At 37.2% G+C, this 16,422-nt stretch overlaps 1 protein-coding gene across 2 annotated transcripts in view; it reads left to right on the top strand.

The window, feature by feature from the left end:
• NEGR1 (neuronal growth regulator 1) overlaps positions 1–16,422 on the top strand; it is an 856,892-nt gene that overhangs the window by 675,433 nt on the left and 165,037 nt on the right. The window contains exons 6-7 of one of the 2 annotated variants that reach the window (XM_073896528.1): positions 5,034–5,185; positions 6,109–6,175. In XM_073896528.1, coding sequence (XP_073752629.1) covers positions 5,034–5,185; positions 6,109–6,137 — 181 coding nt within the window. In that variant the 3' untranslated portion in view covers positions 6,138–6,175. Of the gene's footprint in view, positions 1–5,033; positions 5,186–6,108; positions 6,176–16,422 lie in introns of those variants that run through there. The other variant, XM_025871911.2, reaches the window with a different exon arrangement.

Here is a 16,422-nt window from a genome sequence, read left to right on the forward strand (position 1 = left end):
CTCTCCCACTCCTATTTCAAATTAATAGTTTAAATGTTGTTGTCTGATATGCTTATGTATGTTTCCTATATTAGCAATGAAGTATTTCAGTGACTATTTGCACTTGAAAGCTTGTTTCTCCAGATATTTATTGTTATTCCTGACCTGGAAAGGCAGATAGTAAACAGTAGTCCCAAAATGTGTCATGAGGCTCGATTTATATATAAAATGAATGAGGTCTGGTATAGCTGTTTATTTTTGCAATCTTAACAATCAGTGCCAATGGCTTTGTGGTCAGTTTTGCTATTGGATGTTGCAGTGGACTCTTCTGTCCATCCTAGTTACTGTCGGAGAGAGGCTACGATTGTAAATTTCATGAACATTTCGTGAGTCCAATATATAAGTATCCTTAGTTATTAGCATGCTTTCTATGTGGTACTTCTTTCTGACTGACACTTGAAAATGTAAGAGCCTATTCTAATTCAGAACTAGTTAGTTGGTCAGGCTGTGTTATTTATGAGTTGCCTGCATCATCTACTGGCAGGGCAGATAGCCTGCAATTCACAGATTTATGATGCATTAATGACAGGCAGAAGGAAGAAGAGTGAGGGCAATTGTCCTCAGTATGTGCCTTTGTCCATCTAGGCTACTATCACAAAATACCACAGATTAGGTAGCTTAAAAACAACAGAAAGTTATCTCATAGTTCTGGAGGCTGGAAGTCCAAGATCAGGGAGCAAGTGTGGTCTGGGGAGGGGCCTCTTCTGGGTCACAGACATCTTATTGTATCTTTACGTGCCAGAAGAGGCTATGGGAGCTCTCTGCAGCCTCTTATATATAAGGCACTAATCCCATTCATCATGGTTTCACGTTCATGATTTTTAAGCACCTTCCAAAGGCCCCACCCACTAATACCATCACCTTTGGGGCTTAGGTTTTTGAAATATGAATTTGGGGAGGACAAAAACATTCTGATCTGAGTGGTATGGAACAAACCACCATAGGTGGTAGAGGGTAGAGATCAATAAGGTCCACAGTAATAGAAGGATCTTATAGCCATAGGGTCCACTGAAAGGTAAAAATGCAAAAAATAAAAATGCTCAGGACTTTCTAAACAAGCACCAAATGCTGCTGATCCACTTCTGAGGGAAGGAATACTGTATTTAACCACTAATTCAACAGAATTGTTTTCTCTTTTTTGGGGGGGAGGGACTATAAGAAAATATTTCTTATTCTGTAATTTAAGTCAATACAAGAATGATTCTCTTAGAACTTGAAAGACTTAAGTATTTAGGGAAAGGAGAGAACTCCAGATAAGGTAATATTCTGGATTTAGTTCTCTGGTTTTATTGCAAGGTATATTGTGAACTATTGCTTGAGTTGTCACTTAAGATTTCACATCACTGATTTAAGGAAGTCTGGTTTCAAACAAGTCTGGATCTGGATATGAAAAATTCTGGGCGCCTGTGTGGCTCAGTTGGTTAAGCGTCTCCATTCGGCTCAGGTCATGATCTCAGGGTCCTGGTATCGAATTCCGCATCGGGCTCCCTGCTGGACGGGAAGCCCGCTTCTCCCTCTCCTTCTCCCTGCCACTCTGCCTGCTTGTGCTCTCTCTCTCTGTCAAATAAATAAAATCTTAAAAAAAAAAAGAAAAGAAAAATTCAGTGGGGTCAGGGTCCTTCTGTTAATAGGCTGATATGTGCATGTTTGGAAGCTATCAAGAATTTTCTTTAACACAGAATAACAATTTAATTTGTCAAATATATGTTTTTATTGATAAAAAATGATTTTCTTTACAGAAAATATAACTATATCCAGCCATTTTTGAATAAAATTCTTTCATAAAGAAAAAACAATATCATCAATTAAAGAACTCTTTTTTTTTTTTATTTGTTTTTAGTCAAAGATTGAAATTACATTAGGGACAGACAAGCTGAGACTTATAAGTGTGTTTCAAATTTCTATATCCAGTAACTAAAGGTAGAAGTATTCATCTTAACAGGGTCCCCATTGTGACTAAGATAAACTCAGTTGCAAACACCTATTTGTCTGATTGATTCTTCTCTTCAGCTTGGACCTTCTGAAGGACCTCCAAAGATCTTCAAAGACGTGTGTTGCCCAGTCAAGTCCCTAATCACCTAAGCATAGGACTCATCTTTGTAGCAATGACAATTTTCAGAATTGATCTGAATAGCTGAGAAAGCCCCTTACCCCATGTACCCTCAGGATTCCTGCAGGAAAATCACAGAAGTACACCTCCAGAGATTATACCATCTCAGAAGTCATTCTCCCTCAAGGTCAGCTTTGGAAAGTCTGTCTCAGCCATCTACTGGGTAAAGATAGGTTCTTACAGGGTATTTGAGGAACCGGCATTTTGAAAACTCCCAACTGTAGAAGAAAGTAAGTTTTGGACTTCTCCATAATCTCAGAAAGGTAGCTTCCTTTAAAGGGAAGTACATCCCCCCAAGGAAGATAACTTTTCTTGTTTATTGGCCATCATCATCACTTGCCAGGCTGGGGGGAGCAGCAGGAGTATTTAGCACTGCTGTCCCAAGGATGTGCCCCTCTGGTAAGGATGCACACAGCAGCACCGGCCAGAGGCCAAGAACGGGTCTACACATACAGAGTGTGGATATGCTGCATGACTTAGCAACATCTGGGGCTTTGCCTTCAGACAAATTGAAGGGTAGAGAATTAGAAGCCAACTAGAAAGACGGCCTGAAGGAACATAAGCAAATAATGCTGTCAAGTTAATGACTCTTCTGCCTTGAGATTGTCTCCCTAGAGTCTAGCCAAATGAAGACCCTAACTAATTTCTTCTTCATTCTTTAGGAGCAAAATGAATCTCAGTTTTGGTAGGTGGGGCACAATAGGGATTTAGTAGTCCAGGATGTTGCTGAGTCCTCTGGAGAATGTGTCCAAAGCGTAGACATGGGCAGATAGATTTGAGTCATAATGCCAAAGCCCTCTGGACAATGAAGCTGTGGATTTTTATTCATAGTGTATACTAATTGGTTAAAAATTAAGTTATTAATGTAATGCAGGAAAATATGCAATAATCAGGATGGTATTTTCGCATAAATGTTGATAAATTTGCAATATGAGACGGGAGTAAAAACTGCCGTATCCTTGATATTTTATGCCCTATTTTCTTGTGTCAGAGTTGCAGATCATTAGGTTTATTGCTCAAGTTAAAGTTTTTCAATGTTTATTTAACTCAAAGTTTTATTAATCTGATTTAAGTTTGAGTTTTGGATAAGTCAAATTCAGCTATTACATGAAATATAAGTAATTCCCAGGGTAATCAAGCATGGCTGCTTATTTTAATCTGCATGTAACTACAGTATATTTTATCTAAATTCAGATGCAAGTCACATGCATCTGAATGCAAAGGAGTTCAACCTAAACTCTCAGGGGAATGCCATTTATTAGCATCTTCATGATTAAAGAAATATTTAGTAGTAAAACTTGAACATATTAAGAAAGAAAAAATACCACACCATTTGGGCTATGAGCTTATGTAGCCCATATTGTGATCAGCACATCTTTTCTTCGTAAACTTTGGGGCTAGTTAGGGAGACGTTATCATCTGGTTGGCATCCTCATTATTTCAAAATTCGTTATTTAGAAAGAGAATTTCTTGAGAGGGCTTACCAATCCCTGTGTTGTGGGGATGTTACCCCAACTCTGTTGACTAAGAACTATTTGCTTTTTTTTTTTTTTTAAGATTTTATGTATTTGAGAGAGAGAGAGAGAGCAAGAGAGAGAGCACAGCAGGGGAGGGGCAGAGAGAGAGGGAGAAGCAGACTCCCCACTGAACAGAGAGCCCAACGGGCTCAGTCCCAGGACCCCAGGATCATGAACTGAGCCAAAGGCAGCTCCTTAACTGACTGAGCCACCCAGGCGCCCCAAACTATTTTTTGTATTATTGAGTGCTATGCAGGACTCAAATACAAAATAAAGTGTGTCCATATGGCCCTGCCTTTTGAGGAATTTAAAGCAATTCAATTTATTTGGGTTGAAAAGACCCATGTGCCCAGAAACAGCTACAGAGAACAATGCAAGAATGTGACTTTGGTTTTAGAAATCCCACAACAATTTAGAGAGAAACATGCAGAGAGAGAGAGAAGGAAGAGTCATTTAAGGAGCATTAGGGTGGGCGAGATAGGACACAGATAAACCTGAGTGAGGAGGGAAGGATCCAGCTAGCAAGAAATACAAGGAGCATATGACCATTGGATGCAGATCTGGAAAAGAGTGAAGCAGGAGTGGGCATGGCAAGCCCTGAGAACAGAGACACTCTGCCAGGCTGTTGGAGAGTGAGACCTCTGCTGGTAAGCCCGGGGAGAGATTGTTGGGTAGTCAGGGTGGAGTCGGGGAAAACTGAATTTTATATTGAGACCCAGAAAAGTTAGAGAACTTTCCCAGCCACATGCCTAATATGTGGCCAAGATGAGACCACTTGAAATCCTATTCTCAATGCTAGGCTGCTGCATTTTTTCTGGGTTTAACAGCAAGTCACCTGTCTGGGCCATAAGTAGCTGCAGCAAAGTGGTGTTGATCCCAGACTCAGAACCATCTTATCACAGTTGTGGGGTTAACTTTCATGGGGGTTATCCAATAATATCATCTGAAATGGCCTAGACATATCCCAGCCAACTTTTCAGAAACCATCAGTTTGTGTGTTTTTAATAAAATCATTATATTTAATTTGCTTTGCTCTTTCTCAACTTTAACAGATGAGATGCCATTGCTGTAGTGTGCTTAGTTTTCTAAAATACAAATCAGTGTATGAACAGGACATGTGGAAATCTAAATTCAGCCTGTTGTAGAGCACAAATCATCCCATCGTAACAATCTACAGCTGTCAAACAGCTTCTCCTCCCTGATATCTACTAACATAAAGAAAATATAATTGCATTATATTATCACATTATATGCTAACATGAGTGTGGACAAAACTGTGTATGGGTTGCCATGACAACCCCAATGAAGCTAAAACTAAAAATGGTATTCACGATGCCTGTTTACCTAGAGTTTATTTTGTCTTCTAGGCTCTTCAATGGCCAACAAGGAATCATTATTCAAAACTTTAGCACAAGATCCATTCTCACTGTTACCAATGTGACCCAAGAGCACTTCGGCAACTATACTTGTGTGGCTGCCAACAAGCTAGGCACAACCAATGCGAGCCTGCCTCTCAACCGTAAGTAACACAGTGTTGCCAAAATGCTCCCGGGGGCCCCTTGGCTCCTGACCATCAGCAGAGATAAAACCTGAGAATGGCGTATGTTCATTTTAGAACTCAGCCTGATGTGACACATCCCTTACACAGAGGAGACTTGGCCCCTAAATGGTATGGGTGTTTGAGAATTTTTGAATCTCTACTGAAGTCTACATGTGTTTAGAAAAATGTCTTAGAGCTGAGAAAAGGGAAAAATTACCTGAATAATAGGACCCATTGAAAAATGTCTTCTGACTGAAGATGGTTTGGTGGGCTTTTGTTTTTTTGTTTTGTTTTGTTTTGTTTTGTTTTTAAAAATGTGTTACATTATCCTGAAGCATAGGTTAATTTTGGCTGAATTTACTCTTGGTTGGTTTTCTTTAGACATTCATCTTGGAATAGTGAGAATTTCACATGACATATGTAAAATGAAAGAGTAAGTAAATGATCATGGACAGAGTATTTTATCTATATAGATGTTTTTACTAAAAACTGTATTTGAAATGCAACTTAAGGTTTTGCTAAAATAAATACTATATTTCTAATGTATCTTGGTTCCGAAGGACAGGAATGAAAGAGGAAGAACAAACATGAGGATTAGTTGAAGGGAGTGAAACCTAAGCTGATGTTTTCTCTTACAATTACTCTTAGTGCTTTTTAGGAGCTGAATAAACAACACATTTTCATAACCATAAAATAGTCCTAATTTTGAAGTAGAGTATTTCTCAAAATGTTCAAAGATTAGGCAGAATATACTGTCTTTTCAGTTCCACAAACTTATCTGAATCATCCTTATCTTTTATAGTTACTCTTTTTATAGTAAGCTGACATACATAGATTTATGTTATCATCCTGTGATATTAAGGTGTTTCTGAAAAATGTGAATATTGTGTAATTCATTACAGACATCATCACTTCCATTTTGCAGAAGTAAGGATGGGATACATAATACTTCTACTACTTAAAAATGAAGAAGTTTCATGATTTATGAACTTGGAATTACCACAATTTAAGTACTTCTGATGTTAAATAAAATATATTAGTTGTTAGTAGAAAATAATCATTTGAAAAGGATTGGCTCTATATACTTTAAAAACAACACATCACTTATTATTCCAGCTTAATATTACTTAATATTTCTTAATACCCCCACTCTGAAAAACACTGCTTGCCATGCAATACCATAGTATAATAAACTTGCTTAGGTTTCTTCCATGAGGATGATTTATTTAGTGTAATTATGAATAATATAAACCATTAAAAGTATTACAGAGCAGTGTGAATTCCAATTTAATATAAATATTGATACTTCTTTGGTATACTATTAATATTTTAAATATTCAAGAACCTGAAAGAATAAATGAATTAAAAAGACAAAGTAAAGAAAAATTTAAAGCTTATTAACACATTAACTTTTTGCTATTTAAATTTCTAAAACACATTCTGATTTTTGAAACTGAAACATTAATGAATGTGACAAATTAGGAACAAATGTCACTTACTTAAGTGTTTGTGGTGCTCTGGCAACCTTAACACAATCATTTGGAAATAATGCACTACTGAAAGGGCTTCTAAGCATGGTGTCTTCAGAATGGACTGTAATCATCTCCTTTTGCCACTGGCTTCCTGGATGTAGAGGTGCTGTGAAATACTAGCACAATTTGATTAATTTGTCAACAAAGACATAATAAGCAAATCTTATCTGTAATTATGAGCATAGCCCTAGAAGTCTGAAAAACGTCTATATATTCAGAATTCTTGTATGACCTCATTTGAAGCTTTTACTTCACTGAGCATCTCTGTTTTGTACAATAATTATTTGTATATGCTTTTCATCTCTCTCCACCAAATTATGTTTGTTAAGAATATAGGATCAATACCTGATTCATTATGTTATCTCTCATATCACCAAGCACAGTGCTTGCTATTTAATAGGTAATCAATAAATCTTTAGGGAATAAATGAATTTGTTAAACATTGAATAAGTAATTGAATGACTAATGAATAAATGAATGAACTGGGTTTTAGATGTAAAACATGTATTTGTGATCTCTAGATATGCAAGGCAATAGCAGGAGGATTACAAGTAACACTTATTGTGAGCTTACTGTAGACCAGATACCATTCTAATCTCTTTATATGAATTTGTTCATTTAATTCTCATGTGATCCAAAGAGGTAAATTCTATAATTTCCTTCTTACAAATGAGGAAACTAAGATGAAGAAAGATTAAAAGTATGACCAAAGTCAAATGGTTAATAAGTGACAAAGCAAAACCCTAAATCCCTAAGGTCTTGCTCCAGAGCCCAAGTTTTTAACTCTCACATTTCCCTGTCTCTTACTATCAATGTAAAAGCATCAATGGAGTGAAAGATAAATTGTATCATTTGCAACATGGTCTTCCAAAGCTAAATCCTATACATACAACATATTTGTCCTTCTTGTGTTTTTTATCAACTTTTTAAAAATAGTTTAGGGTGCTATTCTTCAACATATAAAACTTTTTAAAACAAGTGTTTAGATGTAAACAGCATATACCAGATATCAAATTTAAGTATATGAAAGATGAATGGGCTCAATGTTTGACTGAAAACTTACACAAAAATGAGACTCAGGGTTATTTAAACACACATTTTTATGGCATTTTAAATCTCTTTGGATGGTACAGTTATCCAACAGAGGCATTGTGAATCTACAAACTATATTATGGGGAAAGTCACCTTTCTTGAAGTCCACGTGATGCTAGCTGGAAAGTGCACTATGTCACTTGAGAAGAGTTTTTGTCAGCTCTTCACAAGGTCTATGAATGGGAGAGTCTTCAACCTCTAAATTGATCCAAGACTAGCAGCTAGTCCTAAGCTGATCTAGTATTGGCCTATGACCAGACGTTAAAAACCTATTGCTGAAGATCAGCCCTTCCTATAGTTAAGGGAGTGTGTAAAGCTAGCTTGCCCATTTTCTTACCCAAGAGAAAATAAATAGACTCCAAAAAGTCTGCCATTTGTGTACATGGTGATATTTGGAACACGCCATGAATAAGAAAATTTCCATGTTTTCATTGTTTGTACCCTGATAGTTCGTACACTCAAAGACAGGGTTATCAGAAATGTGAGTTGCTAGTATAGTGTTTATACATAGCAAACACTCAAACTGATTGATAATAGCTTTCTAACAGAGCTTTAGCCGTTAGGAATCAGCTCCCCATCCATGACTACTTAGGATAAATTTTGGACTGATACAGTCTACTCCTGGTTTGTAACAACCTGCATTTCCTAGATCATCAAGAAGACAGAAGGCAAGAAGCTATAATTTAGAGCTTTGCTATAACTAAGACCATCAAAAAAAAAAAAGAACTCATTCTTTGGTGTGTGTGTGTGTGTGTGTGTGTGTGTGTGTGTGTGTGTGTGTTTCACATAAAATGAGTCAAGCAGGCCTTGTTTGAATCCCAGTTTTACTCCATATCAGTTATGTGTGACTGTTGTGAGCAAATGCCAAAGCCTCAGTAAATTCATTGATAAAATGAGGGCAATACCAGCTCCCATCTATAGGATAAAAATTAAATGGGATGATGCATGTAAAGCAATTATTACTCAGCCTGGAATAAAATAAATAATAAATGTTAGCCATTGTTATTATATTATATCCCCTAAGAGCACTCAGTTCACAAAGCAATATATAGATGGCTGACCTTATTTGTTGACCCAGTGCCCAACACTTTACTATGGGTTTAGATGGTAAACTGTCCCTGGCAAGCCAGGGAGAAGGCAGGCAAATCTGAAATAATGTCCCAACTCTAGCTCGTAACTTAACCTCATCCTTGGTCAGTGCAGGAAGCAGGCTTTGTGGTACTAATTCCAGATTAAATATGATGTTTGCTGCATAGAAATTCAGACATCTAGGAGATTCAAAGAGTAAAGGCAAAACTAAAATAATTATTCTATTTTCAGTGTTAAATAATTTATTCAATAGCAACCTTCATTCATCATATAAATATTGACTTCCTACAGTGTACAAAGCATTGTACTCAATGTTGAAAAGAAAAGAATTAATTGATCTGGAAACCCATCCTCAGAGAATTTCAGATGAATGAGAGGAGAGAGATAAGAAATGGACAACTGTAATGCCGTATAGGAATAGTAGCATACTGGGGCAGAGAAGAGGCTCTTAATCTGGTCTTGAGGGCTAAGAAAGGACTGTCACCCAGAGTAGGTCATATCACTCTGAGAATTAGAACTAAGATACAACTCAGAATACCATTTTAGCAACCATTGTGTCATTTTCAAAGGCAGAAGTTTGCGGAGTTCATTCAAGAACAATCATGAGCACAGTGTACAGTGGCACAAATGAGAAATTAATCAGCTCAGTCTCAGTGACTGAGGGTAAGCTGTAGAGATGACCCTTGAACAAAGGACATGATAGGATTGAGCCCAGGCTCAAATGGGAAAGGGCTTGGGAGTGGGAATACTCTAATATGAAGCAGCTACTATAAAGACATGGCAGTATGAAACAATCTGATACATTCGAAGACATGGTAGTATCTTTATATGGTTAAGAGTAAAAGGTGGGAGAAGAGAGTATTGAGAGATGACTGGACAAGTTGGTAGAATTAGGACCGGAAGGGCTGGAGATGAGCTTGGACTTTATCCTTCTGGTTTTGGAGAGTCATTGAAGGATTTTTAATAAAGGAAGGATATGAACAGATTTTCTTTCTGAAAGACATTCTTAGGTAATGTGAGGCCTAAACGCAGGTATTAGACTGACAAGAAGATAGCTGCAAAAAAAAAAGAGGGGCAGAGGAGAGAGAAATCAGGAGAGAGGAGTTAATGACCAAATGTGGAGAGACTAAGAAAAGAACTATAGGAATCCAGGTAACTCCCAACATTTAGTTGGGTAAGATTAACCAGGATAGAACCTGAGAAGAGGATTAGCATTTTCAGATTTGGGGAGAAGGTAGAGATTGAAAGAAGAAAAGCGACTTTAATTTTAGAGATTTAAAGAAGAAAAGTGCCTCAATTAGAGGCAATGTCCAGTAGGTAGCTGGATGTAAAGTCCAGAATGCAGATGGGATTTGGAAGTTATCAGAATGAAAGTGGTCATTTCAGTCATGTATAGCAAAAAGCTGAGCAAGGACCAAAAACCAAGTAAAATCAGCAGTGAGCAGAAGAGTGGAAACATTCTGTAGAAGCACGTGGATTCAGTGTGGACAGAGATGCCGGAGGAAGACCAGTGTCATGGAAGGCTCAGGAGGAGACTCCTTCAAGAAGAGGGTTGATCAGCAGTGTTCAATGCTACAGCAGATCAGAAAAGTCTGAAAATCAACCACTGAAATGAAGAACACAGGCTGATGATCTGCCTTAACACTTTAGCGGCTCGTCTGAATTGGGCTTGCTTTATGATTAATAGGTCCAATGGCCGTGTCTACATCAACCACTCCCTGACCAGCAACGTCAAAGATGCAGGACATCAGTCTTTGGTGATGCTTCTTGCTCTGCAAGCCTCCCTCATTCTCAGTTTGTTAGTCTCTTTTCTCACATTTTTCTTCAGTCCCAGAGAAACAAGAAAGAACTGATTTAAAATGATGTCACCTTAAACCCCTTTGCCTTCCATGGCCTGCAGGCTTTCGGCTATAATAGTAAGAGGACTATAATTCTAAGCAGAGATGTTAGTAACTTCATCAATAGAATTACTTTAGGTAAAGAATATATAGTTTCTCAAGTTAGGGGAAAGCAAAATTTATGTTAGGAAAACTACAGGAAACCTAGTATACAATGAATCCCTCACCTTCTAGATTATCTGTCCAGAAATTTCTGAAATATAACCTGCAATGAAAACACCTGTGTGTGTGTGTGTGTGTGTGTGTGTGTGTGTGTGAAAGAGAGAAAGAGAGAGAGAGAGAAAAAAAAATATCTGTAGATCAGTATAGACCAGCCTCAAGGAGCAAGTGCTTTAACAAAATTAATAATAGATGACAGCATACCAACTATTCATAGCAAAATTCCTTATTAAGTAAAAAATTTGGGATTCAGAATTATTTGGGATTTTATATTATTTTTCAGTTGTGTTTTTTGTTTCCTGAACATGAGCAACTGAACGAGATGATTCCTTTAAGTCTTCCCCTTAAAGAACGTGAACTGAATGATCCCATCCTACCATCTATGGGTCCAATTCATCAAATTTACACCATTATTTGATCATAATTTAGTAACCAATAGAAGTCATTTCTATAGGTAAAATTTGTTGTATATGCTTTGTTTTCCACCTTCTTAAAAAAATAGATATTCATTATAAGACACAAAGAATCACAATCCAAAGGGAAGTAAGGAAAAAGAATTAGTTAAGAAGGAAAAAAATTTAGCCACATAAACAAAGTGCTTAAAATTCACATAACTTTGGTTTAATATACCTTTTTCTCCAGGGACCTAATATATGAAAATATTTGGGACAAGTCAAGCTTTAATATTAATAGAGTCTTTGCGTACAGGCCTACATAGATAACAATAATACTGCTCCAGTGTGTGGGTGCCAAATTCCTCTTTCATGTGTTTCCAAAAGTGGGGGGTGTCAAATCTATTGCTAGAATATAGGTCCTAATGATGTGAGAAGGACTTCTCTCCTTTTCTTGTGTGTGTGTGTGTGCGTGCGTGCACATGCACGCACACGCACATGCATTTATTCAAGTAACAAAGCATTTGCCTCAGAAATATTACACATAAAATATTCAAAGGACTCACCAAAACTTTGTCTTTTCCCTGCCTTAGCAACCCTGTGGAGAAAATAATGAAGTTCCAATTTCAAATGTTTTATACAATCAGTGCTATTTAAGTTTCTGGAAAATCTCCTTTCATGTTAGAGGATATTTCTTCCCAGTCTGTTTAATTTGATGGACACCTTCTTTTTGTGAATAAAAAAAAAGAGTCAGTAGCTGGTATCCAAAAGGAAAATGGAAGAAGCTATTGGAGAAAGTAAGAATGTGGCTGGCAAAACAGTTTTTCCTTGTTTAGATCCAACTGAGGCAGGCAAACGTTATTTTTTGACTGATTTGTTGAATATGGAGCCAGCTGTGCCCTTGCAAGTAATATTTCAGCTCTCTGCTTGCTTCAAATGTCCCCACATGCCAGTAAGCAAATGTATGGGCTCTCTGTTACTTTTGTGTATTATAATGAACCCTGATTCCATGTGAAAGGTGATACCACAAATTTGAATGATTCATATTTTAGATTGAAATTGATCTCCCCTCCTGGAGCTTAAAAGAGATAGGAATTTCATTTTGGTTGAAAGAGACAGTAATAAATTTAGGCTTGGTGATTATTGAAGACAGTGTGCTACGTGAGCCAACTAGCTTTATCCTCACAGCTTTAAGATGTTAATGGAAAGCCTTGCCTGGATGTTCAAGTAATAAATATTTGACAAAAATTAGGTTTGCAGTTGTAGGTAGACTTTGATATAGCTACATCAACCTATTGAACGGCACTCTGCTAAACTGAAATACACACATACATAATCGTCATACACATCATGGAAGTATACAAATTTGCTGAAATGCAGTATGAGGGAAGCAAGAAGACTTTTTCCTCCCTGACCTTATTCCTAGAAGCTTTGTGTGTTCTCAAGAAGCTTTTTTTTGACACAATATAGTCAGTCAGTGCCATACATGAGAGATGATACCCAAAATATTGAAGTAGTCAGAATAACTGTTGGAACCTAAGGTGCTCCAGCTCACCAAATCTCCACTAGTAAGAGCCGAATAGAAATGCTAACAGTGCTTTAGTTAGCCATGTCAAATGACAGAACTTTAAAGCTATGGTAGTCTCAGATGTTACCTAGTATTTTGCCAACTTTTTAAAGCAATGGATTCCTTTCTTTCCCCAAATAAAACTTGATGCAAGACCTTAATATATAACAAAGATAAAATTGGAGTTCATTTGGTTGATTTGGAGGTAAATGTGGAAAATTCCGTCTTTTGCCTCCATATCACACTACACAGTGACCCTGAGGCCCGTCAAAAAGCCACAGAGTTGCACGAGATTCGGTTTGAAAACTTTCAGTCTCGACCAGTTCTTTCACTCTGTAGGTGAGGGAACTCAAAGTTGTATATTGTCACAGCAGATCTAAAGCTAGAACTGGCTTAGTTTTTCCTACACTTGTTCCAATGCTCTTTCCACTACACACGCCAACCACTGAAAGCTTTGGGAGCAAACAGATCTGAGTCAAAGCCGTAGTCCCCCATTTGGGATGTTGGGCAGTTCTCACAATCCCAATCTTTAAACTTCAGTTGTCTCATCTATAAAAAAGGGGAAATAACTTATTTTTATCCTGTTCTGGTGAAGATCAAATGATATAGAATATGTAAAATAGCTAATTCAGTGCCCCATTAAATGTCAGTTTCCTTTTCTTTCCTCTCCGGTACAGATGATCCAAACACTGAAGCGCAGTCTCTATAACCCCAGTAACTGTGTAACTTTATCTCACTGGATATTCAAGAACAGCACTGGTTCTTTAATTCATTTATTCATGTACTTATGTATATTGCTATGATACTGTCTCTTTTATTAGAATTGTTAATTAAATCAGCCATGCACATAGGCATTCACTTGTAATGATGAAAAAAAAAAGTGGTCAGGCTGATAGAGAGGGTTGTACAAGATTAATTACTCTAGTGATGTGTTTCTCTCAGGTTAAGAGGCAATGTGACAGCTGCATCCTCAAGCCAGTGAAGCTATACATACATCCCCATGGTTGATAAAGGGTCAGTAAATGCCAAAGGGAGAATGCAGCTTTGGTATTTGCAGTTGTCATTGATCAGCCCTGAAATGTAGCAGGTTTGTGGGAATTAGGTACCAAAAAGATATTGAAAAATCAAAAGGAGTTTCAAAATTAACCATAAAATAGTATTAGGGGTCCTAGCCTAAGAGACAGGCAATTTAGGTTCTTGCCTTTACTTAGACAAGTCCTTAAGTAAAGCACTTAACTCTCTGGCCTCAGTTTCCTCATCTATAAAACGAGGAGAATAAAATAAATAGCCAAATTCTCTTTCAGCTATAGTGCTTTAAGAGTCTAAAAAAAATCTATATACGTTTAAAAGAAGTAGTATTTATGTATTGGTTGTTATTAAAATCAGTTATACCTACTCCTTAACAAAGTAGAAAGGCTGCCAATATTTTCCCCTTCTGTACATTTTTGTCATTGAACCCAAAATTATTTTTTATTGACAAAAAAAGTATTTTAATGTGTTTTGCTCTGTGGTGAGTTTCCATAAAATTTGGCTCATAGCACTGCTGGCCTAATCATTTTGTCATCTCTACAAAGAATTTTACTCTCCAGGGAAATTTCCTTTATGTTCACAGTTTCAATTCTGTCAGCCAATAACCTATGAAAAGGCACTAGAATAGATCTTCTTGCTTGCTATTCCACAAAACTCTGACCCTTATAACAAATTAGGCCAAAATGTGACCCGTATATATGGGAGTTGTGGCTATTAAGATTTTGTAAAAATGAAAACATGCCAACATTTCCAGTTTGAAGAAAAGGTATTACCTGCCTCTACCTTCAGTAGTGCCTTACCCAGTCTTTTCCCTGACAAAGCATATTGGAGATCCTGTGAGCGATTCCCCTCCCAATGATTTCTAAGTAAGTCTCTTAGAGATTACTTACCCAGCATGCATTATTTTCGCCATAGCAGTGACTGGATTTGAAGCATGATCCAATAGTTTGAGCACATGACAAGATAGCAGTCTGAGCTACTCCCCCACCTCCACTTTGGTGCTGTTTCTTTTTCTGAAAAATATAAGTGTGGCCACTCATATACGATTCAGAGATATAAGTGAAGAAAATGATTATTATGAAGTGCTGAGTGCCATTATTATTAAACTTCCCATTTCTCCTCTGGCAACACGAAGCATAATTAATAGAGCACATCACCAAAAGAAAAAGTAGAGTGAAATTGGATTTTTTTTCTGTTTTGATGTTCCAAATAAAGGAAAAAAGAGGAAGAATTAACTGTGAAAGCAATGATATTTCAATGGGCCACACTTTCTCTAAAGCACTGTAAATTCTGTTTTAGTAGCCATAAAACCGCTGGGGAAGACAGTTGAAATGGCATGTCCTCATCGAATATGTCTGTTCAGCATGGACTAGATTTCCTTACTTATAAATATAATTCAGTTGATATTTCTCTCCAGAGACACAAATTAGATATCTGCCCAGTATATACTTAAGTAAGATTTGAATAAATCAAGCAAGACTTGCTTGCGTAGAAATGTTATTTCACCTTTGACATGACCAGCAATTTTTAGTAAGTTGGATTTTTCCAATTTTATCTGTTTTTTAAGATTTCATTTATTCATCTGAGACACAGAGGTACAGAGAGAGAGAGAGAGAGCATGAGCAGGGAGAGAGGCAGAGGGAGAGGGAGAAAAAGGCTCCCCACTGAGCCAGGAGCCTGATGCGGGACTTGATCCCAGGACCCCGGGATCAGGACCTGAGCTGAAGGCAGACAGACGCTTAACCATCTGAGCCACTCAGGCACCCCTATCTTTTTTTTTTTTTTTTTACCAGCTTTCCCTTTCAGTGATTTTAACGTAAAGAAGTAGCTCTAAAATGTGGTATTGGATATTTGCATGCTCTTCAGTTTCCTTTCTTTGATTTTTTTTAAAATCAATCCAGTTAGTGCATATGTGGAGCAACCTAATTAGTGAGGCAGACCATAAGTCTTGTCAAAAAACTATTAGAGTCACCACTCAGTCCACTTAGAAGGAATCACAAGTTTTCTAAAATACTTCATAAGACAAGATTTAGCAACATATTTTTTTAAAACTGGCAGGATTATAGTCCATGTTTTAAGAATTAGTGGTCATAGTAGGGCCTGTCTTGTAAGAATCAGTGGTCATACCTGTAGGAAAATTCATATTTTCTCAAAAAAATAATAATTTCTTGGGAGCACTATAGTTTATGTTATAATGATGTCCTTACCCTAATGTAGATAATATCTACAATCAAACTATTTAACTAGGGAAACACATTTTTAGGAAGACTTGCATAAGCTATGAATGCACAACCCTGTAGTCTTGACTCTGCTGGAAAAAGATAAATGGAAAGTGTTTATTTCTCTCAAGCTAGCATATTGCTGTTGGAGTCCATATCTGACATCCTTGCTTACACCCATTATGTTTCATACTCCAGAACCACCTGTATCTCTCCAACATCCCTCCTGCCAGCGACAC

Source organism: Callorhinus ursinus, unplaced genomic scaffold (assembly GCF_003265705.2).
Source record: "Callorhinus ursinus isolate GAN/ISIS: 27379988/994484 unplaced genomic scaffold, GSC_fseal_2.0 scaffold9, whole genome shotgun sequence".
Lineage (NCBI taxonomy): Eukaryota > Metazoa > Chordata > Mammalia > Carnivora > Otariidae > Callorhinus > Callorhinus ursinus.